Source organism: Misgurnus anguillicaudatus, chromosome 3, assembly GCF_027580225.2.
Source record: "Misgurnus anguillicaudatus chromosome 3, ASM2758022v2, whole genome shotgun sequence".
Lineage (NCBI taxonomy): Eukaryota > Metazoa > Chordata > Actinopteri > Cypriniformes > Cobitidae > Misgurnus > Misgurnus anguillicaudatus.
Window position 1 is genome coordinate 25,917,434 of NC_073339.2, and position 24,901 is coordinate 25,942,334.

General features: G+C 38.9%; 2 protein-coding genes and 1 long non-coding RNA gene across 3 annotated transcripts in view; 2 read left to right on the plus strand and 1 right to left on the minus strand.

The window, feature by feature from the left end:
* LOC141361906 (uncharacterized) overlaps window positions 1–9,402 on the minus strand; it is a 593,959-nt gene extending 584,557 nt beyond the window's left edge. The window contains exon 1 of the long non-coding RNA XR_012367973.1: window positions 8,888–9,402. This is a non-coding gene — a long non-coding RNA (uncharacterized lncRNA). The remainder of the gene's footprint in view (window positions 1–8,887) is intronic.
* On the plus strand, window positions 1,556–6,813 carry LOC141354476 (uncharacterized). The gene is made up of 3 exons (XM_073860037.1): window positions 1,556–1,935; window positions 6,056–6,098; window positions 6,333–6,813. Exons 1-3 carry the CDS (start codon window positions 1,556–1,558, stop codon window positions 6,735–6,737), a joined length of 828 nt encoding a protein of 275 aa, XP_073716138.1. The 3' UTR covers window positions 6,738–6,813.
* A 2,961-nt stretch (window positions 9,403–12,363) lies between the features above and the next one.
* On the plus strand, window positions 12,364–20,265 carry LOC129445617 (uncharacterized). Its single transcript, XM_073863569.1, has 3 exons — window positions 12,364–12,704; window positions 12,823–20,034; window positions 20,153–20,265. The coding sequence occupies exon 2, from the start codon at window positions 13,522–13,524 to the stop codon at window positions 19,501–19,503; it is 5,982 nt and encodes a 1,993-aa protein (XP_073719670.1). The 5' UTR covers window positions 12,364–12,704; window positions 12,823–13,521; the 3' UTR covers window positions 19,504–20,034; window positions 20,153–20,265.
* Window positions 20,266–24,901: the final 4,636 nt, after the last annotated feature.

The window sequence follows — 24,901 nt, forward strand, 5'->3', positions numbered from 1 at the left end:
GTCCAACAGCGTGTTAAGCGGCCCCATCGTGGATGAAGAGACGAGTGGGTGAGCAGAAATCAAGTGAAGTGGACGGATGTTGTTTTGCTGTGGCTACGACGTCTAAGTTTGGGCCATTCGCCGTGCCCGCAACCCTGACCTCCTCCAGGACGAGTTCCAACCGAGTGGGGAGTGCCGACCCTAAAATCACTGAAGTGTGTGTAGTGCAGTGGGTGAATCTGTCTTTGACGTGTGTACACCTGAAGTTTGCAGTGTTGTGCCGTGTCCCTGTCGTCTGTGCTTACCCTCTAGGCCGAGGAAGCTCCTGTTGGAGGGAGCGTGTGCTGTATTGGGTGACCATCTATTCCATGCATGCCCGCTTATAACTCTGGTCCCTGTGTTCTGCAGAAGAAGGCGAAGTTCTAACGCAAGTCAAGGTATTGTGTGGATGTTGTGGGGGAAATCATTGCATTAAAGGGAAGCATTCGACTGTCGTTTGTGAAACAATCTGCTGTGCCTGCTGTGTATGCTTCCACCTCGAGTGAAGCGACCAAGGTCCCCCAATGGCCGACAACGAGTTGCCAGAGGCCCCACCCCGAGTCATGCCTTTTCATGGGAAACCCCTGGATCCAGAAATACGGCGGAACCGACTCAGAGGTGAGATTTTCCGAATGGAGAGCTCAGATTGAATACCTGGCAGGAATCCAAGGATTGAATGCGGCCCAACAGCTGCAGTTTGTGTTGAACTCCTTAGAGGGGAAGGCGCGGCGAGAAGTCCAGGCCGCCCCAGAAGCTGTGCGGGCCACGGCACAGTCCATATTCAACTTCCTGTCTGAACATTACGGAGACACCACCCCCGTAGCCATCCTTAGAGCCCAGTTTTTTAGCTGTAAACAAGGGCCCCGGCAACCCATACGAGCCTATGCACTACGACTTCGAGAACAGTTCAGCAGACTACAGAAATGCCCAGATCATGACCTGGAGGACGTGGAGACCCTCTTGAGAGATCAATTCCTGCTAGGATTGCGGGTAGGCCCAGTACGACAGAGTTTACGGACACAGTTCTGAAGATACCCAGAGCTGACATTTGAGGATCTGAAAAAGGCGGCGGTCGCTTTGTAGTTAGACCAGGCCAAGGTCAAAGATCCCCCTGTGTGTGCGGCCGTAAGTAGTGGTGCAACTGTTCCTCCCGAGGAAGTGGACTGTAAACAGACGTTGCGGATGGAGCTCATGAAGGATGTTCGTGAGCAAATGAAGGAACTGTCCAAAACGCTGTTGGAAGAACTGCGCCTTGGGGCCCCCAGTCAGGAGGTGAGACACGCCCCCAAAAACGAGCTTATTCAGACAGCGGCCCACCCTCGTTTCGAATGGGATGAACAAGAGCGACCCATCTGTAATCGTTGTGGGGAGCCTGGACACTCTAGCCGGCAACTGGGGCTAGGACGGACTGATTGGACGGAGTCCTGTGGTGGAAGTGAAATTATTTGGCGCCAAAGTGCCCTGCTTGGTGGACACTGGATCCCAGGTCACCTTGTTTTCTGAAAGCCTGTCACAAGAAGTATTTGGCCAACAAACCATGAAAGGAACTGACCCCTCATGGCTGACCTTAAAGGGAGCGAATGGGCTGGACATCACTTACATAGGGTATGTAGTGACTGATGTAGAGATCCGTGGAATTGTTGTACCCCAGAAGGGGATTGTTATTGTCCAGGACCACTGTTTAGGGATTCACCGAGCCCTGCTGGGGATGAATGTTATCGCCGAGTGCTGGGAGGAACTGTTTCGGGCAAGGCCCGTGAAGACGGTCCCACTGGCTGAACAACAAGAATGGAGACGGATTGTCGCTGATTGTCGTCGGATTCAGACAGCAAAGGTACGAATGGACCGAGAAGACACCGTCCGAGTGGCCTGCCGATTTGCTCTATCCATACCCGTGAGAAGTGAGGCCGTTGTATGGCGAGTAAGCACTTTTTGCTTATTAATTAGGTTTGTGTTGTTGGCCAAAATTTGCTCAAAGTGGTGAGACATTTAAGCTCTTCTAAATTTAAGAACCACATTTGTGAAATGGGGTTTTGATTTCAAGGGTACAATCTAACTAAGGCATGCATGCATGAATCTGTATTAACTTACTGATGAGTTGGCTTTGATGATCACAGTGAATTGAAACAGATTTTAAGTAAAAGAAAAGTGAAGTGAATGACGTAGAGGTTTAAGTTAAAAGAACGTGTAAAGGTTTAAATCGCTATGTCGGGGAAGTGAATTAACGATTGTTTATTTGGTTTAATGTGAAGTTAAGAGAACGTGTAAAGGCTTAAATCGTTATGTCGGGGACGTGAATTAACGATTGTTTATTTGGTTAATGTAAAGAGGACACGCAAAGGTTTAAATCGTCATGTCGGGGAAGTGAATTGACGATTGTTTTTTTGTTTAATAATTTGTGTTTGAGTGTGTATGTATGCCGCTGCAGTGTGTGAGTGTGCTATAAACTTTGCATCTAGTGGGGGTGGTGCATGCATTTCCCTTGGTCTGTCATTGTGGCTGAGCAGGGGGGCCGTAAGTGCTGTCTTACTGGGTGTAAGGTGAATGTTTGATAAGCCCTATAAGGGATAAAGAATGATAGATAAGCCCTATAAATAAAGGGATAACAGTCTGGCTGAATTATACACCCTACAAATAAAGGGTTAGAGTATGCAAGAAATGAGTCCTAAAAATAAAGGGAGCCCAAATAAATAAAGGGATTGATATGAATGCTGAGTTATTACTGAACCATTTTTGGGTAACAATTTGGTTTATACATTATTGAGCTAAAATATTGATGTATACTATTGAAATTTAAGGTTTGGTCAAAACTTATTTTCTGTACCAGACATAAAAAGTTTAGGAAATATAAAAGGTGGGTGATATTGTGGTTTGATATGTTTTGGATGTGAAAAACAAACATTTTGAGAAACTGTGGGGATTTTTGGCGATATATACTTAAAAGATAAGAACATTATAAAGTGTTCTGAGTACAAGAAAATTGGAGGGCTGGTGTATTACAAAATAAAGACATGGCAGGCAGTCCTGTTGAACTCTTGGGAGTAAAATACCCATTGAGTAAAGATCTCATAAAGCATCTCTCTAAAAAATGGCAAAAACGTACAAAAAGTATGGTAACAAGATGGCCAAAAGAGGGGACTTTTGATGTGGCATTGTGTGAGGAAATGGAAACATTGGTTAAAAATTACAAAACCAAAAATATGAGTAAGAAAAACAAAAAAAGAGAAGAAAAATGTGAAAAGGAGCAAGAGGTGTTAGTATTGTTCAAAAAAGAAGGGGAATGTCTGCGTAAAAATTTAAAACAGGCCAAAAGGCTGTTGAAAGACATGGAACAAGAAACCATGATTAAGAAACAAAAATATGCAGACCCCCCTCCAAATGGGTTGGCACGTATGGTTGGGTTGTGATTTTGCTATTTTCGTGTGTCTTGTGAATAGTATGCCATACAAACCCGTTTGCCACTGAACCTGCATTAACGACGACAGTGGGGCCTCCAGCCTTAGTCAAACGGGTTGGCATGTATGATTGGGTTGTGATTTTGGCGCTTTCTTTGTATTGCGAATAGTATGCCATACAGACCCGTTTGCCACTGAACCTGCATTAACGACGACAGTGGGGCCTCCAGCCTTAGTCAAACATGTTGACACGTATGGTCAGGTTGCGATGTTGGCGTTTTCTCGTGATCTTGTAAATAGTATGCAATATAGACCCGTTTGCCACTGAACCTGCATTAACGACGACAGTGGGGTTACAGGCCTTAGTCAAACGGGTCGACAGGTTTCATTTTCTCTTAAAGATCGGAAGGTGACCCTTAGTTACCATATATATCGTCGCAGTGGGCCCCCAATGTGCAAAATCCTCAACTGTGGATAATATAATTATGCCGCAATAGTTAGTCTGTCTGAAACTAAGCTGATTAAACCACATCACTGTGTGACACTTGCATTACATGTGAACGGCCCCTATGCTAATATGATTTTGTTTTTCTCTCCCTGTCTCGTCCTCGACCCTGAGGACAATGGCACAAACAGACCCAGTTCCGGTAGATGTGAAAGTTGGCACACCTCTGATCTACTGGTCGTCCCTCAATGTGATGCCCAGCTGATGCCTGACCAACGATCACCGGCAGAACCCGCTTAATCTCCGCTTAATCTCCTTATCCGTTTATATGTGTGTATATACATGTATATCTCCCAAGGGTTTTTCCCTCCTAGGACTTTTTAGTTTTTTATTTCCTCGGCTAAACAACCCAGGGTTTTTGTTTTTTTTCTCCTAGGGGTTTTTTTTAACCCGGGGAGGTAGCCTGCTTGGGCTTAACTTAGCTTCTTCTTCTAGACGTTACATTAGTAATACGCTCGCTCATAATGTCGAGTCATAGCCGCAGCAAATTTGACTGCTTATGCTATTGTGTATTATGTTGTGCTATCTGTCGTGTTTCTGTGCTTTTACTGCTTCTATTAATGTAAAGCTGCTTTGAAACAATTAAGTATTGTGAAAAGCGCTATATAAATAAAATTGAATTGAATTGAATTGAATTTCCTTAAAGTCACTTTCTATTTTGTGTAGCTCAACAATCTTTTGCTGACAGTCTTTTGTTTTACCCATTGTGATAAATGAATTTGTTACATCATATTTATTCTCCTGTGTAACTGGTAGATATGACCATTTGGGCAACATCATGTTTCTAGTCACATGTGCTAAGAAAATGTTTATATCAATGGGAATATACTTCAGAAATATTTTACTGATAAAAATTTCTGGGGGGGGGGGTAATTGTATCCAGTGTGTATTAGAGAAAACCATTTATTTCTTAGTGTAATTCCCCCCACACTTTTTCCCACAACTGTTTAACATCATATTTTTTATCATATATTTATTCAAACTCAAAATGAGAAACATTGTGGGTTTATTTTCACAGCTTTCTCATATTTACCAAGGGGGTTAATATTTTTGTTCACAACTGGTACCTTAAAGGTACACATCTCTAATAAAATGGTACATAGAATGTTTTTTTCTGGGTGTGTAAATCTTCACATTGTCTTGGCCTGCATTAAGACTGTGTTTAAGTCCTTTGATTTGTATTAGAAATTAAACATCTGAGACAATATAATACAATATATTTTTGATGGTCCAATAAAGTTTTCGAACTTGTATAGGATCTGGAGGTACCTTATTTATTTAAAATGTTTTTCATTGAATAATCTCATAAAGAAGCATTCTTTTATAAATTGGAAATATTAAACAAATAATATTTACAGAGCACTGTGTTATTCTAAATTGGACATATTAAGCCAAAACTTTGCATTTCACCCTTGTAAAATGTTCTTGAGGGTTCAATACACATTTCCATCTTGTTTTAGAGTAGCAGGTTATTCTTAATTTGACATATAAGGGCCAAAACTTTATATTTAACCCTTGTAAAATATTCTTGAGGGTCCAATACATATTTTCCATCTTGTTTTAGAGTAGCAGGTTCTTGTTCTTAAGAGCTTTCGAGCCAAATGATTTTGCATTGAAGAATAAATTGGACATATTAGGCAAATAATTGGTCATTTTAAACTTGTAATGTGTTCTTTGGAGTACAGTAAACCCCTTGTTTCCAAAGCTATTAAATAAATAGTTGTATAGAGAATTCCCATAGATAAAATGTGCTGTGATAAATAATCAATTCTAAGCAAATAATTGTACATTTGAGAGTTGTACAGGCATGTTCTTGAAGTACAATGCTGACTTCCCATCATGCTTTTGACCAGTGAACCCATTGTTTTTAAAGTTATTGAAAAAAAAGAGTTGCATAGAGAATTCCCATGAAGAAATGTGCTGTCATAAATAATCAATTTAAGCAAATAATTTTATTTTTAAAAGTTGTAATATGTTCTTTGGAGTACAATGCTGATTTCCCATCATGTTTTTGAGCAGTGACCATACTGTTTCTAAAGCTATAGGAAAAAATAGAGTTGCATACAGAATTCCTACAGAAAACTGTGTTATTATAAATTGGACATATACGTTCATACGTCTCCGTGTGGAGAACAAGCTGCTGTTCACCGGGGGAGAGACACCGCGGCGAACGGATATCGGTGAGAAGCAAAGTTTGCAATGTACAGAACTGATAGTTGTATAATGTTCTCCCCACGCACAGGCAAAAAAATGGGACAATTTAAAAATCAAGTACAAGGTGGGACCCAACTATGGAAATAACACATTTAAATGTCACTTGTGAATTTCCAAGTCAGTCTTTATTGTAAACATAACAGACTTGCTTCCAGTAAGTATATGTACATCATCTCAACTTTTTCATCTTCACTATTTAGGAATGCAAGTGTCCTGGCACAGGTCAAGGGACAGAGGATGGCAAGGTGACGGCAGGAAATTGGCCCTGGTTTGCCCTCATGGACGAGGCACTAGGGAAGTCTGCAGCAGTCACACCCCCTTGCCTTATTGCCTCGATCCAAGAGGAACAACCAGGGCCAAGCACTGCTCAACAGGTAGAACAAGGAAGAGACGAAGATGAGGAGGACGAGACAGTGAGAAACAGGAGCAAAGACAGAGCAGGTCACAGAGAAGAAAAGAGGAGAAGGGAGCGAGAGGATCCAGTCCTTCAGCTTCTAAAGGAGGATATGAAATACCAAAGGGAGGCAGATGAGAGGAGGGAAGCCGAGGCCAGAGAGAGGTCCGAGCGCTTTTTTTCCCTCTTGGAGAGGTTGGCAGAAAAATAAAGCAAATTAAATTGAACTGGTTTTGTCTTTGTCTCTTTCATTATTTTATAACAAGTGCATATACATTTATAACAAACCATGTTCTTTCGAGTGCAATAGAAAAACAAAAGAATGTATGGCACAATATCTCCCTTACTTACAACTTCTTTTCAATGTTTTGTGATGTGTGATTCTGAGATGGACACAAAGCCTTAATTTCATGTTTGTTACATTAAACACATTTATTTAAGCAATTCTGTAGTCACAACTATGTACTGTGGAATTTGATGTTGTTTAAATGTATTCTACTAATCATATTATTATAATTCAGCTTATGTGTGCCTTTACAAAATTGATTCCTGTGCTGAAAATATGAGGGCTGTCTGTGTGTGTGTAAAAACTGCAAGGTCGTGGTTTCGGTTGAGCGTAGGACCGACCTTGCAGCTGCTGGTGATAGCCAAAATAAGAACAAGGCTTGAAGGAGAAAACACACAGACAAAAGAAATACATGCTTTCGATATTAATTCACTAATAATCATTCATTTCCAGATTATTACATATAGAAGTGTTTGGATTTATAAAATTAAATGTTGTCATAAATATTAATGTATTAAAATATATAAATGATTATGCCTTTGTGCCCATGAATAATGTAGAAGATTGCCCTGTAATAAGACATTGCCATATAAGGATGAAATGCTCTAGGGCACAAGGTGTTCTGTATGTTTGTGTGGTATATACCCCCACAGGCTGAAACTGGGTGTGGTGATGGAGTCAGATCAAGGAGGAAAAGCAGCCTTTGTGGGTGGAGATTCTAAGAAGAAGATCGACGTCACATACTTTATAAATAATTGTTTCCCCAAATGCTGGGGGTTGGTTGCTTGCCAAATGTGGCCGTTGAAACAACCCAGCGCGCTGTAAAACTTTTTCATATCTGATCATAAAATAGCTTATTTTTTAATACCATGTCTTTCCTCTAATTATGAACATGCAATGGACGCCTTAAAGTCCAACAATTGGTGACCCCTGACGTTCGTTGGAGGGAAAGGAGAGAGTGAGAGGAAGGAGGGTTTCGTTGCAGAGACCTAAGTAAGGGAGGATTCCATTTCAACACAAAAAGAGCACTCTACTAAAATAAGGTAAGCAGAAACCTGTTTTATCGAATTCTGCTATTTGGATATACCAAATTACTTGTGTTGATAAGGAGATCCGAACTGAATTACAAATTTACATTCTTATAAACTGATCAGAGTGAAAAACTTTTTGAAATCATTGAATTTTGCTATTAATTAAAAAGGTTGAGGATTCCTTTAATACATTAGGTATTATAAAATACCAACTCGGTTGAAGCCGAAAGGAGTGAAAGGCTCTTGGATGAAAGGTCCATGAATACTGTTAATGGCGGTGTAAGTTAACAGAATTAATTAAAAAGGTTGAGGATTCCTTTAATACATTAGGTATTATAAAATACCAACTCGGTTGTAGCCGAAAGGAGTGAAAGGCTCTTGGATGAAAGGTCCATGAATACTGTTAATGGCGGTGTAAGTTAACAGAATTAATTAAAAAGGTTGAGGATTCCTTTAATACATTAGGTATTATAAAATACCGACTCGGTTGTAGCCGTAGGGGGTATAAAGCAGCCCGTGGATGAAAAGTCCACGAATAATGGAAAGAAGAAGTGACATCTTAATGTGAATTACATTGTTGATATATTGTTGTTATTTTTTGTGACATTTCTGTGAAAGTTGTATTGTGTTTGTAGTGCGGGTGAAACTCCTGAAAACTACTGGTGTATATATCCTTTTGCTAGATAAGAGTGACGTTTTGTGCTTTTTTTGAAATTTTGAATGCTTGTAAATTGTGTGAAAATGGCTAAATTTCAAAAAAATGTGATGAGTATGGTTGCCTAACAGTGTATGTGCAATGGAAAAAAGGCAAGTAGTTTGGAAAGGGACCAACTGTTAAAGACTCAGAAACAGATTTGAGAATGGGGACGAGAATCGCTTTTGTTGCAGCTGAAGTCGAGACGATTACAAAGAAAAAAGGGGAAGTTGACAGTTGTGCTGTGAGCGAGTAAAAGGAAGTAGAACAAGGAAGCACTGAGCCAGTACCCCCAGCCCCACCCATGGCTCCTCTTCAAGTGAAGTCACTATACCCCTCACTGCACACACCTCCTCCTTATGAGGAAAAGTCTGTTTCGATCTCAAAGCAACAGCCGGTGTTAACAGTAAACAGCGGTGAACTAGATGTTGAATTTGATGAAATAAAGGCCCTGAAAAGAAAAATGGAAAGATTAGAACAAACACTTATGACACAGGGAGAGATAATCACAACTCTATTAAGATTACAGAGAAATGTAAATGATAACAACATGGGAAAAGAGATCTTGTGTATTACACAGACAGGGCCATAAACAAATCACACAAACAGAACTTGTAGAGGTAGATAAGATTAAGAATGAGCTTTTGAAACTGCAGCTGGAACAGGCCAACACAAAAAAGAAACAAATGCCCCAGCAGGCCCAACCAACACCAGTAGCTATGACAACTAGTGTACCGGACAATATCCCAATCAGCCCATAGATCCATATAAAGGCCCACCCTATACAGGAAACCCGTGGGAGGGATATAACCAACAGAGAAGGGGAGGGCCAAGAAGGAGTAGTAGACCAAAACAGGGAGGTTTTGGCAGGAATGCATGTTATGTGTGCGGACAAGAAGGTCATTGGGCCAGAAGATGCCCTCAAAATGGGTCACAGCCCCAATATTCCAGTGTAAGGTATCCACTTAACGCACCAAATGCAAGGGGATGGGGTCCCAATAGAGGAGGTGGCGGGCGTGGAAATGGTGGTTTTGCCAGGGGACCACCAGCGCCACACAACTCATCATCACCTGATTTAATGGCGCCTGTGCACCCATCATGGGGTCATGGTGATGGTGCAGAGGAATGACGGGGCACACAGGAACCCACCATGAGGGGAATGGCTGAGCCCCTCATGGACAAAGTGGTAAACGATACACCACTAAAAGCTCTAGTGGATACTGGAGCTACATACTCCACTGTAATAAGAGGCACCATACAGTCAAATGATCTGACTAATAAAACAGTGAGTGTGATGGGTTTCTGGTAAAATTGAAAAGTGACTAACAACAAACCACTACCCTACAAGGTAGCAAACCAGTCTAGTTCGCACGCATTTCTGTATTCCTCCAACACACTAGTTAATAATAGATAGGGACCTAGAAATTATAATGACCTGTCAATGTTGTAATGTGCCCCCGAACGGACGGGGCACAAATGAATGGCTAATTAAACTATGGAGAGATAGAGCCTTATGTCTGACCCAGGACCAGAGATTTATGTTGTTATTATTTTTTTGGGCCTTATAAACAACAAACAATAGATAATAAGGTATGTACCAATATATAAAACGGTGTATTAGATAAAGTTTACCAAAAAATCCTGGCCAACCAAACCTGAAATTATGTCCATGAGGGTGTAAACATGACTGACCTGATTACTGAGGGGATGCCACATGATAGTTAAAAAAAAAAACAAAAAAAAAACAAACAAACCCAAAAAGGGCCCAACAAAATCAGACATAAGTTGGTTTACAACACCACTGCCAACTACCCGCTACTAATTACGCTATTTACGGATGACTTTGTTTTAGAGCATCAGATGGTACGCTAAAGGCAGGCTTTGCTGTGGTTGAGAAAGTTGAGGGTGATTTTGTAACAAGACTGAGTGGTAGATTGAAAGGTAAACAGTCAGCACAGAGAGCTGAAATGAAAGCTGTTATCAAAGCCTTGCACTACACTGGGGAAGAGAGGGTGATTATTTATAGTGACTCTGCATATGTGATTGGTGCAGTATATATGGAACTGCCATATGGCAGATAGGTGGGTTTGAAACCAGGAAAGGCCGGCCTATAATAAATGGTAGCGAAGCCTGACACATACTACAGGCTGTGAAGGTACCTAATGAAGTGGCTGTTGTCAACTGACTAATAAACCACTTATGTCCCCAACCATGGTTTCCCAAGACAAAGTTAGATCTGACAAAATTGACAAACACGCACTGGAATTGACATATAGTTTCGGGGCTGCTTGTCACCCCAATGTTAGAGCAAAGCTGAAATAATGAACCTGACTTTGACATTAAAACTTGACTTGACAAAATCTGTGCACAGACAAAAATAACATGGCTTGACGAATTGCCAATTGCATTAATGTCTATTCGCTCTTCTGTTAACAGGATTTCTGGTTTTACACCCTTTGAATTGCTTACAGGTCGACAGTCTCCAGGCCCACGGAACGCCTTGGTGTAGGATCCAATCCTGCCACTAACTAATGATGTTTATTTCTACAAACTAACTGCTCTGATTAAACATTTTTCCTGCCAAGCTACCACACAACGAAATTGTAAGAACGACCCAGCTGTTACAAATGATGATTGGGTTTCTAACAGAAACCGGTGTGGACCTGAGGACTCAGGTCCAAGAGAGGGAGAGTGTTGAAAGTGAAAGTGAAAGTAAATCAGCTGGAATACAGAGAGAACAAACAGGAAGTGAAACACCGTTGGTAACACTCACACAACACCAACAACAAAGTCAACAAACACTCTGTAAAATTGTGCATAAAAAAGGTGACATTTTTTCCAGCCCAGCAACAGAACCACAAAAGGTTGTAAGACAGAACAAACACACAGGTGAATGTGCAGTTACCCATGAGGACGACGGCAGACTGATCTTTCATTTAATAACCAAACAAAACTGTACTGATTTACCAACATATGAGAATTTTACCAACAGCTGGGGTGTGGGTTAGATAAATTGGACTTCCATAAGGTGGTGTTCAGGGACCTGAACATCACAATTACTGTTTATTAATTATAACCTGGGTAGCTACATAACATATTGACCTTCGAATTTCGAATTTCTTAAGTTTCTTATATAATCTTACATTTCAATGTTTCCTTTTGAATTTAATTTCTAAGTGTCTTATACAATGCTACAGTATTAATTTTACATTTTAATTTTCTTTTTCCTTTTTCAACTTACGATTGTTATTTGAGTATTAGCCAATAGGAATAAGGGTATTTTTTCCACAGAGATGAAGCTATATGGAAATTGGAAGGTTCTGTGGGCCCTAGGGGTTATAGCTGCAATTATAATCACCATAATATTTAGCATAAACAATGGAAATAATCTGAAAATTGACAAGAGGTCCAAAACAACACCACAAGATCAGTGCTTAACCCTCTGGGGTCGGACCCTTTTTGGACACAGTCAGAGGTTCTGACATGCTCTCACATTTGGTCTTTTTTCAGTTGCTTTAAAACACATTAATGGCTAATATCACATAACACTGTATTCAGCACAAACTGTGCTATAATAATATGTAAGATAAATGTATGTACATGTTTGTATTTTTAAGTAAATGATGTTTATGCGTGGTTAGTAAAAAAAAGAAAACAAAAAGTTGCTGAAATAAGGCCAAGAAACACATCCTAAACATTTGTTAACAAGCAAAAAAGTTATCTACTCTTGTAGAGTAGAGAATTTGCTACATTTAACCCACTCATTCACATGAAAAAATACATTGATTTAACTTTTGTAAGACACTTTTTGCTGTGTAAAGGCAATGTAGCTGACACAGAAAAAGTGTATTTCTTGTTTAATATTTTTGTTACCTTTTAAAAGTATTCGTTTGTTTGTTACAAATGTTGTTTAATAATTGAATGTTTATTTGAGTATTTGTATTTTATCTTCTTAACAATTGCCAATAGTGACACCTACTGGTGAAAATATGTAGCATTGTACGTATGTAGGTCACGTGTTTTTGATAAGCTGCATTTGAACATTGGGAAAGCACGAGATGATCACACGAACGGAGAAGTGTAAGATCAAAAGAAGTGTATAGATTAATAAGATTGTTTGTTAAGAAGATTTCTAATGTCTCCTGAATCCTGATTGGAAAGCACACGGTATGTTTGTTTGTGTTTTGGTTAATTTTGTGTATAATTTAAGGTATTTTGTGTATTAGTATGTTTAAGCCATATAATTTCATCACAAATGTAATTGCTATTTTATTTTATTCTTTAGTTTTTCACGGTGCTCAGTTGATGTTTGTGATGACAAGGGGACAGACATTAAAACTGAAAATCTGAATCTGAAGGCATCAGTTGAAGCGTGTTTATTTTCTAATCACGGAGAAAAACTTCAGGAGCCGTTATAGTGAAAAACGTGCATTCACACCCTCTAAAAAGTGCAAGAATTAATCGTGAAAATGAAGAGTTGCCAGCACTCGTGGTGATGCAGTTGACCCGGTGGAAAATAGCAGCCGTCAGTGGAGGTGAAAATGTCGTCATTCAAGGGAGCAGCGCGATTTCGTCTGATTGAAACTCCATCTTGCTTTTCGCGTGACTGAATTCCTTTCTGTGTAGAAGAGCAGCGCAAGAAGACATTTTGCAGTGACAACTGATAGCCACAAGGCGGCGACGTTGCAAAATTTTTGACAATTCAGTCATCAATAAGAGTTGAAACCTTTGGATTTGGAGGTCAGACTGTATCTTTTCAGCTTGAAAAATTTATTTCTTGATTGATGTTGCATTAACATTTATTCTAATTGAAATTGTGTGCAAATGGTTGAAAGAAGTTTTTGCATTTAAACCTTACCTTTCTGAGTTGAGATTAATGTGTAACTTGTTTAATAATTGACATTGTACAATTTCAATGTGTTAGTACAGCTGGCTATTTGGGTTTAAAGCTGAATAATTTTGTGGTTTAAACCAAGTTACCAACATGGATGTAAATAGATCAGACAGTGTCTTAGACCAAGTCATTCAAGCTCTTGAAGATGAAAAAGCGCAATTAGAGGGGAAATTAGAAACTGAAATTGATGTCTCAGAAAGACAAAAATATGAAGAACGCCTTGCAGAAATTAATGCAGATTTGCAAGCTAATAAGACAAAACTTCAAGGGTCATCATCACAAGTTGAGCACGAAGTTAGGCGTTCAGAAAGAGAAAGACGTCCAACAGAAAAAATGCTTGAGTTAAGACGTGATGAGTTAGCAAAAAGAGAAAGGAAGTTTATGTTCACATACTTAAACTTTAAAGCTGAAGCTCAGTTTATCAGATCTAAACTGAAAGAACAATGCTCTAAAACTGAGTTAGGTGATATGATAGTGACTGCAGAAAAACGTGAAGCAGAGTTAAAACAAACCTATGAGAGTATTCGTGCAATGAACGTCCCATCTCAAGATATAAGAAGGAAAATGGATAGCTGCACTTCAGTGACTAGTGAAGTAACTGCACTGTTGAAAAGACGTTGCACAGAAGTTGACACTAAAGAGTTTGATGCGGAGGCTGTTAAAGAAACACTCCTCCAATTACTGCAAAGAGATGACGCCAAGTCAATTTATGGATCAACTGTGTCGAGAGCTGAAAATGAAAGTCAGCAGGGAAGTCATATGTCAGTAAAAAGAGCGGAAGCAGCGGCACGCTTAGCTGCAAAACGTGCTGAACTAAATCGAGAAAAAGAAATCTCAGCTCAAAGAAAAGAGGTGCTAGCCCAACAAGAGAGGTTAAAAATGCTGGAGGAACAAAGGGATCTTGAAGTCATAGAAGCTGAATATAGTGTGTATGCAGAAGAGGAATCAAGATTGAACGCTGAAATAGGAGATACAAAAGAAAAATGTGCTTTGCCTCCATGTCAGCATCCGCTGCAACACAATAACCATTCATGCACCAAGGTTTCAAACTTTCAACCTTTAGCTCAACCGTGCTCTGAAAATAAGCTAGAGACTAAAGTAGATGAGGTTGTATTAGTGAAAGCACTAACAGAATCCCTGGCAATGACCAAACTTCCAGCTCCAGAGCCATTCACCTTTACAGGTGACCCACTCAAGTTCATTGAATGGCGCACTTGTTTTAAAGCTTTGATTGAAACAAACTGCACAACTTCAGCACATAGGCTGTTCTATCTAAAAAAGTACATAAGTGGAGATGCTCTTAGTGTACTAGAGGGAACATTTTATAGGAGTGATGAAGATGCATACACGCAAGCTTGGGATGCCCTGAATAAACGCTATGGACATTCTTTTGTAGTTCAAAGAGCATTTAGGACAAAGCTGAGTAACTGGCCAAAAATAGGACCTAAAGAATCACTGAAATTAAGGGACTTTAGTGATTTCCTTATCTCCTGTAAAAATGCAATGCCTCATGTACATGGTTTGGGAGTTTTGGACGATTATGAAGAGAACCAGAAATTGCTTCAGAAACTTCCTGACTTTATAACAACTCGTTGGAATAGGCATGTCAGTAAAGCACTCGATGATGAAAAGCCATACCCAAGTTTTGCTGAGTTTTCAGACTTTGTGGCAGAAGAGGCACGTATTGCATGTAATCCTGTTTCCTCTCTACATGCTTTAAAACATGCAGATGAAAGGTTAGGAAAGGAGCAAAAACGTTTCAAAGCCAGTGCTCTGGTGCAAAATGTTAAACCCATTGCAAAGAACTTTAATGCATTGGAAAGAGAAACCAGTACCAAACTCAACCCTTCAGCTACTCAAGATAAAAGACAACTAGAATGTGTCTGCTGTAAGCAAAATCACTTCATATACAAATGTGAAAAGTTTGCGGCAATGCCTCTTGAAGAGAAGAAAAAGTTTGTCATCAACAACAAGATGTGCTTTGGTTGTCTCAGAGTCGGCCATATCTCCAAAAACTGTAGAAAGCGAGCAACTTGCAACATCTGCAGGCAAAGCCATCCCTCTCCACTTCATGAAGAACGTTTTCAAGGAGGAAAACCAGAAGCTTCGTCTGACGAAAGGGCTTCCATTAGCTTATGTAGTGTGGGAATGGACAACTATAATCGCACTTCAATGATAGTTCCAGTATGGCTCTCTTGTGCAATAAAGGACAGCCCAGAAATTCTAGCCTATGCATTGCTGGACACGCAGAGCAAGAATACATTCATCAATCAGGACATCTGCGACAAACTTCAAGTACACACAGAACCTGTGAAATTAAAGCTGTCCACAATGACTGATCGAGCTACGATAGAGGATTGTCAGAGAGTAGATGGACTAAGAGTGAGAGGCTATAGTTTGCAAGAGTACATTGAGTTGCCACCAGTTTACACTCGAGACTACATTCCCTTGGAACGAGATAGCATTCCTACTTGCAAAAAAGCTCAGAAATGGACCCACCTGCTCAGTGTTGCAGACAAAATGCCAGATTTATTGGATTGTCCTGTAGGGCTTCTAATTGGCTATGATTGTCCAAGAGCTCTAAAGCCAACCCAAGTGATATCAGGGAATGATAACGAGCCTTACGCAGTCAAAACAGACTTAGGCTGGAGTATAGTGGGATCCATAGCTCCCAATAGTTGCTCTAGAGATGTAACAGGGTTCTGTCATCGCATATCGGTGAAGGAACTCCCAGCTATAACACCTGCCTCTATAATCAGGACATTAGAAGCTGACTTCAGGGATACAGATTCAAAAGAGAGGACAATATCTCAGGAGGACATTCAATTTCTTCAACAGTTGGATGAAAGGGTTCAACACAACAGAGAAGGACATGTGGAAATGCCCTTACCTTTCAGAAAGCGTCCTCAGTTGCCGAACAATAAGCAGCTTGCTGTGGTTCGTTTGAGATATTTGAAAAGGAAAATGGAGAGAAGTTCTAAGTACAGAGAAGACTATGTGAGATTTATGGATGGTGTCCTTAGAGATGGAGATGCTGAAGAAACAACTACCACTGGAAAAGAAGACAGTACATGGTACATCCCACACCACGGGGTATACCACCCAAGAAAGCCAGAGAAAATAAGAGTGGTGTTTGACTGCTCAGCCAAATTTGAAGGCACATCTCTAAATGACCACTTACTCACAGGGCCAGACTTAACAAATGCTCTGACTGGAGTGCTGTGTAGATTTCGTGAGCATCAGATTGCTATTGTTTGCGATGTGGAGAAGATGTTCCATCGCTTTCATGTCAGTCCAGATGATCGTGATTTCCTGAGATTCCTATGGTGGGAAGAAGGGAACACTGAAATGGAACCCAAGGAATATCGCATGCGAGTTCACATTTTTGGAGCAGCATCCTCTCCAGGGTGTGCGAACTATGGCATGAAATATCTAGCCAGCAAATATGAAAAGGACTACCCACTGGCAGCAAGCTTCATTCGCAAAAACTTCTATGTGGATGATGGTCTTGTCAGCGTTGATTCCAAAGAGAAGGCCCACAAGTTGATTAGCGAAGCAAAATATGTTTTGGCCAAAGGAAAACTACGCTTACACAAGTTTGTGTCCAATAGCAGAGAAGTTTTGAATGCAATACCAGAGAGTGAACGTGCCAGTGTAGTAAAGGATGTTGATCTGAACTACAATGAGCTTCCAATGCAGAGTGTACTGGGAGTAAAGTGGAACATAGAGACTGATACATTCTCATTTAAAGTTGACCTTACTGAAAAGGCTGCCACTCGAAGGGGAATTCTATCAGTGGTTGCAAGTGTGTACGACCCTTTAGGTTTTCTTGCTCCTTACGTCTTTGTTGGAAAAAGAGTGCTCCAAGAGATGTGTAAACGAGGAGTAGGATGGGATGAACCTCTTCCCTCTGATCTGAAGCCAAAGTGGGATACATGGCTCCATGACTTGGAAAATCTCCAAAGGATTCAAATACCAAGATGCTTCATTCCTGAAAATATGGGCAAAATCCAGAAAATTGAACTGCATCATTTTTCAGATGCCAGCAGTGAAGGTTATGGACAGTGTTCATATATCAGGACTGTTGCTGATGAGCAAGTGCATTGTGCGCTGGTCATGGGAAAGGCCAGAGTAGCCCCTACAAAGGTTTTCAGCATACCACGCCTTGAGCTGACTGCAGCCACAGTTTCAGCATCAGTAAGTCATCTTCTTAGAGAAGAGCTAGATCTGGAGATAAATGAGGAGTTTTTCTGGACGGATTCCCAGATAGTATTAGGGTATATCAAGAACGAAGCCAGACGCTTTCATGTTTTTGTGGCTAATCGTGTCCAGAAAATAAGAGACTCAACAGATCCAAAGCAGTGGTTCTATGTGGAAACAAATCAAAATCCAGCAGACTGTACATCTAGGGGTTCCAAGGTGGCAGACCTAATTGACTCAAGTTGGTTGAAAGGCCCAAAGTTTCTATGGGAAAAAGAAATTGTTACTCATAAAACTTCCCCAAAGCTGCTTGTAGGTGACCCTGAGGTAAAGGTCCTGAAAACAGATGCTTGTGTAAGAGACAACTTTCTTGAAAGACTGACAAGATTCTCAGATTGGAATACAGCACTCAATGTTATAGCTAGAATCAAAAGACTTGTGAAAAGAGACCGATCAGGGTTCATTAGTGTAGAGGAGAGAGAGAAAGCAGCTCTTGTGCTTATCAAGTCAGCACAAAAAGAAGCCTTTGAAGAAGAACTGAAATGTCTCAGTCAAAACCCTGCTAAGCTACCAAAGAATAACAGGTTATACAAACTTGATCCTATTCTCCAGAATGAACTGCTCAGGGTTGGAGGACGGTTAAGAAAGTCTAACGCAGCATTTGAGTTGAAACATCCAATAATTCTTCCTAAGGAAGGCATTGTCACACAGCTGATACTTGACCATTGCCACAAGAAAATTCAACATCAAGGTCGAGGTCAAACCTTAAATGAGCTCAGATCCAGTGGATATTGGATAATGGGTGCAAGCAATGTAGTGGCCAAACACATCAAAAATTGTGTTACATGCAGAAAGCTGCGCAGACCAGTTGAAGAACAGCGCATGGCTGACCTTCCAGCTGACAGAGTAGAACCATCACCCCCATTCTTGTATTCTGGTATCGACTGTTTTGGCCCCTTCTACACGAAACAAGGTCGGAAGGAATTTAAAAGGTATGGTCTGTTGTTTACGTGCTTGAGCTCCAGGGCTGTACATTTAGAAATGTTAGAAGATCTCACTACTGATGCATTTCTGAATGCTTTAAGATGTTTCATAGCAATCAGAGGAGCCGTGCGACAGATCAGATCCGACCAAGGCACAAATTTCGTGGGGGCAAAGAATGAGCTGGAGAAAGGTTTGAAGGATCTAGACCAAGAGAGGATCTCTACCTATCTTGCAAGCAAACAGTGTGATTTCCTTATGAATGTTCCTGAAGCAAGCCACATGGGAGGTGTGTGGGAACGCCAGATAAGAACAGTAAGGAGTGTGATGAATGCTGTTCTGGCACAAGCTAAAGGAAGACTGGATGACACCTCATTAAGGACATTCTTCTACGAGGCAATGTTAATTGTGAATAATCGTCCGCTTACCACTAACACAATAAATGACCCAAAGAGTCTTGAGCCTTTGACTCCTAATCATCTGCTTACGATGAAGACATCAGTGCCTCTGCCGCCTCCTGGCAAATTTATTCGTGAAGATCTGTACGCTAGGAAAAGGTGGAGAAGAGTGCAATACTTGTCTGAGCAATTTTGGAGCAGATGGCGTAAAGAATACCTGGCCAACTTAAGCCTCAGACAACAATGGCACAAACCTAGAAGAAATGTTCAAATTGGAGATGTAGTGATTGTCAAAGAGGACAATGTTCACAGAAATGAATGGAGGTTAGCTAGAGTTGTTGAGACAAGTGCAGATGATGATGGACTTGTAAGAAAGGTTAAACTCCAAATGGGACAAAGTAAGTTAGGTAAAAAGGGTGAGAGATTGACACAAATAACTTTTTTGGAACGTCCAATTCAAAAAATAGTGGTAATAGTTGAGAACAATTCCTAAACTACGAGTATACACACAGTTTTCTTAACATACAGAGTAGTGTTGTTCAAAGAAAATGAAAATAACTCTTATGTTGAAAGTGTTGAAAGAAGAATGAAAGTTAACTGACACCTTATAGGAAAATTACAGGCTTTATTGGTTTCAGTTAAAAGGTACAAATTTCATAAATCCTTGTAATTTTGGTGGCAGTGTAGCTGACACAGAAAAAGTGTATTTCTTGTTTAATATTTTTGTTACCTTTTATAAGTATTCGTTTGTTTGTTACAAATGTTGTTTAATAATTGAATGTTTATTTGAGTATTTGTATTTTATCTTCTTAACAATTACCAATAGTGACACCTACTGGTGAAAATATGTAGCATTGTACGTATGTAGGTCACGTGTTTTTGATAACCTGCATTTGAACATTGGGAAAGCAAGAGGTGATCACACGAACGGAGAAGTGTAAGATCAAAAGAAGTGTATAGATTAATAAGATTGTTGGTTAAGAAGATTTCTAATGTCTCCTGAATCCTGATTGGAAAGCACACGGTATGTTTGTTTGTGTTTTGGTTAATTTTGTGTATAATTTAAGGTATTTTGTGTATTAGTATGTTTAAGCCATATAATTTCATCACAAATGTAATTGCTATTTTATTTTATTCTTTAGTTTTTCACGGTGCTCAGTTGATGTTTGTGATGACAAGGGGACAGACATTAAAACTGAAAATCTGAATCTGAAGGCATCAGTTGAAGCGTGTTTATTTTCTAATCACGGAGAAAAACTTCTCTCACACACTCATACACACACAAACACACACACACCATAGGTTTTGTGGTAACTCATGGTTTTACAAATAGTAATCAGTACACCAGTTTACCATGATTACTACACTTTTACTATAATACAACCATGGTTATTTTTTGTAAGGGATATAATGATAAAATGTAGAATGGTTCCTGTTAGACAAAAGGTAAAGTGTTTGGGACAGTGGGGGCAGACAAGTGTTCATGCATGATATATAACATGTTGTATCCTTGCGCTGTTACAGCATGTGCAGAAGGACAAAACTCTGACATGCATCCATCACATATGTACAAACATATTTACAAACACACTCATGCACTCACAGGAGTCACAGATAGGAGAAAAACAGAGTAAAGTTACATAACATATTACATTTTCACTCTCTTATTACCTCCGGGTCCAGTGGACCCGAACACCACATATGTAATATAAATGTGTAGGGGGGTGTACAGTGTACAGTCATTATAAAGTTGTTTATTTTTATGTTCTTTATAGAAAATGAGCCAAGGCCAATGAATCTGAAGTTGAAACAACAATTAATTGCATAATTTTTCTTTTAGTAAACATTAAAAACGGGTCCCACAGACCCGAACACCACACAAGGGTTAAAACCGAGTGGTTATTTATTATGGTCGGTGTTCACTTTCAAATGATAGCAAAGAGATTCCTGAAATAAATAATATCATCAGGTCTTTCTGTATCTAAAGTGAATACAGAGATGATCAAAGTCAAAGCAAGCAAGCATTTCTGTGCTAAACAATAACGCGTAGTGTCTATAAAATCATTAATTTCAGTGTTTTTCTTGTTATAAATTAACGTTTAATGAATTGTACACAAAGCTTAGTTTTTATCATTTACAGTAACAATCACAAATTATTTGTCATTTGTCTTTTTTTTGGTCATGGCTTTGACGCGCTTAATCTCCAAATTAAATAAAAATACTAAATTGTAGCCGGGGTTTCCAAGGCAGGATCACCATTGTTATTTTTTATTTTAGTTCTCAAAATGTTTTTTTGTGTGATGTTCTGTAGATCGTGGCATTAAAATGTTATGAGGAATAATTAAACAAATGTTGCCTTACATTTTACCTTAAAAAAAATATATAAATGCATCCACAGTCAAATATACACAGCAAATGTTAAAGTGTTAAAATCACACTGGGAGTGTGAAAATTAACACTTTTCCAGAGTTTATATGAGTCCACACTAAATCGAGTTAAATTTACACTTTAAAAAGTGTTAATTTTTTAACACTCACAAAATGTTAAAAATAACACTATGAGTGTTCACAGTTAACACCATTGATGAGTTTCATTTACACCAAGTGAGTGCTACAACCACACTAGTTGTGTCAAAAGTTTAACACTACAGGAGTTCTTTTTAAACTAATGTAGTGTTCACATAACACCATGGGAGTTTTTTTTTAACTAATTTAGTGTTCACATAACACTAAGAGCGTTATTTTTTTAAACTAATGTAGTGTTCACATAACACCAGGGGAGTTTTTAAAACTAATATAGTGTTCACATAACACCAAACAAGTTATTTATTAACTAATATAGTGTTCTCATAACACAAAGGTTTTTTTTAAACTAATGTAGTGTTCATACATCCCCATATTTAGGTATTTAAATGCAATCTACACTTGGTTCAACTAAATACATTAAATTAAAGAACAGCCAACACAATGTATCAGTTTGAAATTTATATTTTAGCTCAAACTAACATCTCAAACTAACATACATACAGCCAACACAATGTATCAGTTTGAAATGTATATTTTAGCTCAAACTAACATCTCAAACTAACATACATGAGGGAACAACATATTCACCATCTGACCCATATGGACCCATATGTAGATCAAAAGGCCTGAAGAACTTCAAATTGCTGGCTTTGACAAGTTCATTCAACCCACAGTACCTCTAAACTTTAAATGCATGGCGATGCTCCGAGAAATGCTCCGTTACAAGTTTGTTAACAATAAAATACACAGTGTCATTGATTAAAAGTATTCTCTGAATCTGACTGAAAATGGGGATTTCATTCTCAATTTCATTACACACAATCAGGTCTTGTCTTAAATTAGATGGGACAGAATATAGACTGACTGTGCAGGATTTTGTAGCATTTCTTGTGCACATAACAGCTTAAACTTTAAAGAAGGATAAAAACTGTGCGTGACTCTCAAGTCAGATATCAAAGTGTGGCTACTTGAATGCAAACTTTGACCACAAAAACACCTTAACATTTAACCTAGTTTAAAAGCTTTGCACGTAACTCCTTTTCTCTGAGAGACTCACTAGAAAGTCCAACGTCGATGTTGTAGATTGTAGTCTGTTGACAAGGGCTTCCTCGTATGACAGGTTGAAAACGTAGTGGACTTTGAATAGTTCATCTATAGCACTCAAGGAGCTGCTTCCAGCACAGGGGATGAGATGTTTGTCCACAACCACATAGAAGTTGTCGATTCTGCTCTTAATCCTTCCTAATCCAAGCAGGTATGGCTGGTGGCTCTGCCTGCCACTGAGATGGTCTTCAATAGTGGTGCAGGACTGAAAAAGCAACCCCAACAATAAAAATCAGATTTAACAAACTAAAAAAAACACATTACAGTGTGTAATGATGAATCCAGGCAACCTTGTGCTGAACCAAATCATAAAAAAGAAATGACTAATATCTCAAAGTCAATGTGACCCTGTATGTAAATTCAGGCCAAAGTCTCAATCTAATTATGAGATTAGGAGCTTTAAAGTTTGATTTCAGTCATTGATTTTTCATTGATTTTAATCTTTGACATGATCCTAGTCAATATAAAAGATACATGTTATATTTTCACAAACTGTTCTATACAATATGTAAGAATTTTATTTGGACAACAGTAACTCACAAACAAATGACTTTAGCTGGGTTTTTACAGACTGAGTCACATATGTGCAGAATAAAACCAGTTAATCACCAAATATTTCACCCCCCAAATAAACGTGCTGATACACCCTCAGGCAATCCAAAATATAAGTGACTTACGTTCTTTATCAGAACAAATGATGAATTTAACAAGGAAATCCCAGCTCTGCAAGTCAATACAATGCCCAAAAACATATTTAGACAGTGTCACATTATGGTATCGAAAAAACATAGTTCTACTAGTAGAAACAAACACATTCACAAAGATTTGCAACAGTATTATGAGTTTTACCTTGTGCTCTGATCTTGGTCTTCTTCCTTCCCGAAGAAGGTGGCAGGAGATGCAATAGTAGCAGGATGGATGACATGTCACTGTCCCAATCTAAACAAGTGGATATTATGTGTTTAGTTCTCACAAAAACACAGAAAATCGGGGCAAATCTGAAGCTATAACATCCTCAAAAATGATGCTAACCATTTTCAGATCCTTCTCCCACTGCTGCATTGAGAAGACATTGAATTTCTGCTGTCGAAGTAAGAGACCTGGCTTCATTGATGATCTTGTGCTTGAATGCTGTCTCCCACCTCTCAAGCAACTTGTTGGATGTTTCAGCATTGAACAGAAGAGCAAAGTCCTGATTTATCTAATATTTAAGCATATTTCAAGACAAATATGAGAAAAGCAGGACTCAAAATGGATTGTGTGTGCATGTGATAATTTTGATAGACTATGAAATAAAAACCAAGAAAAATTTCCAAAAGATGTTTGATATTGTTTGAGACAGTAATTATGAGGCTAATTTTACCCAAGTGAAAAAATTACACTACCTACTTGAATTGCTCTATTTTCACATACTAATTTTGTACTTAATATACTTAAAATTCTTCTTTAGTACTTAGGATAATTTTAAGAACATCTAAGTGTACTTATCTGTACTATTTTGAGATGACATTAAAATTAACTAAAATGTATTAAAAATATTTAGGTACCACTTGTAGTAAATTTAAACCCATCTTTGTATGCAGAGATTGCTTGTTAAAATCACATTTTAGTTAATGTTTATCGTGTCTCAAAAGAGCACACTTAGATGCTATCTTAATACACTAAAAATGATTTAGTACTTATGTACAAAATTAATGTGCGAAAATAGAGCACTTTAAGTGCATTATGACATGTACTACTTTTTCACCTGGGTACTCTCTGTATGACTGTCTGTACGCCATGCAAGAGCAAAAATGTAAGAGCTTACAGTAAAACATATCTGGACTGGCTTGAATCAATTCTTGGAAGACGTCCTCCTCCACATTGGTGTCAGTGTCGTCAAAGACTTGAAGAGATGTAGTTCTTGTAAATCCAAATTTGTTTTTAACTGAAAAATACAATAACAATAATTTTAATTTATTTTCATATTTAAATCAAACATTTAAGGCAAATAGCACATTTGAAACCTAAAGATAAGACCTGTAGACTTCTGATATCATCAATCATTCAAATGCCTCAATAGCTGCTATATGACTGTTTTAAATAAGCACACCTAAACCTACCTTCAGTAAGAAAATCCTGGAATGTAAAATCGTCAAGCAATTTTACCCATTTCTTCACACCTTTACACTGAACTTTAACCAGCATGACGAAAGCTGTTGGAAAAAATAAGTAACATTAGAAAGTCTCGTGCTGTTAAAATCTACAGAAAGCAGCAGCTAC

What these genes read in the sequence shown, in the direction of transcription:
- LOC129445617 (XM_073863569.1), top strand. Translation starts at nt 13,522, where the DNA reads ATGGATGTAAATAGATCAGACAGTGTCTTAGACCAAGTCATTCAAGCT.
- LOC141354476 (XM_073860037.1), top strand. Translation starts at nt 1,556, where the DNA reads ATGAAAGGAACTGACCCCTCATGGCTGACCTTAAAGGGAGCGAATGGG. An exon ending in AGAAGTGAGGCCGTTGTATG is followed by an intron (nt 1,936 to 6,055) that starts GCGAGTAAGCAC and finishes GTGGAGAACAAG; the next exon opens with CTGCTGTTCACCGGGGGAGA. An exon ending in ACCGCGGCGAACGGATATCG is followed by an intron (nt 6,099 to 6,332) that starts GTGAGAAGCAAA and finishes TTCACTATTTAG; the next exon opens with GAATGCAAGTGTCCTGGCAC.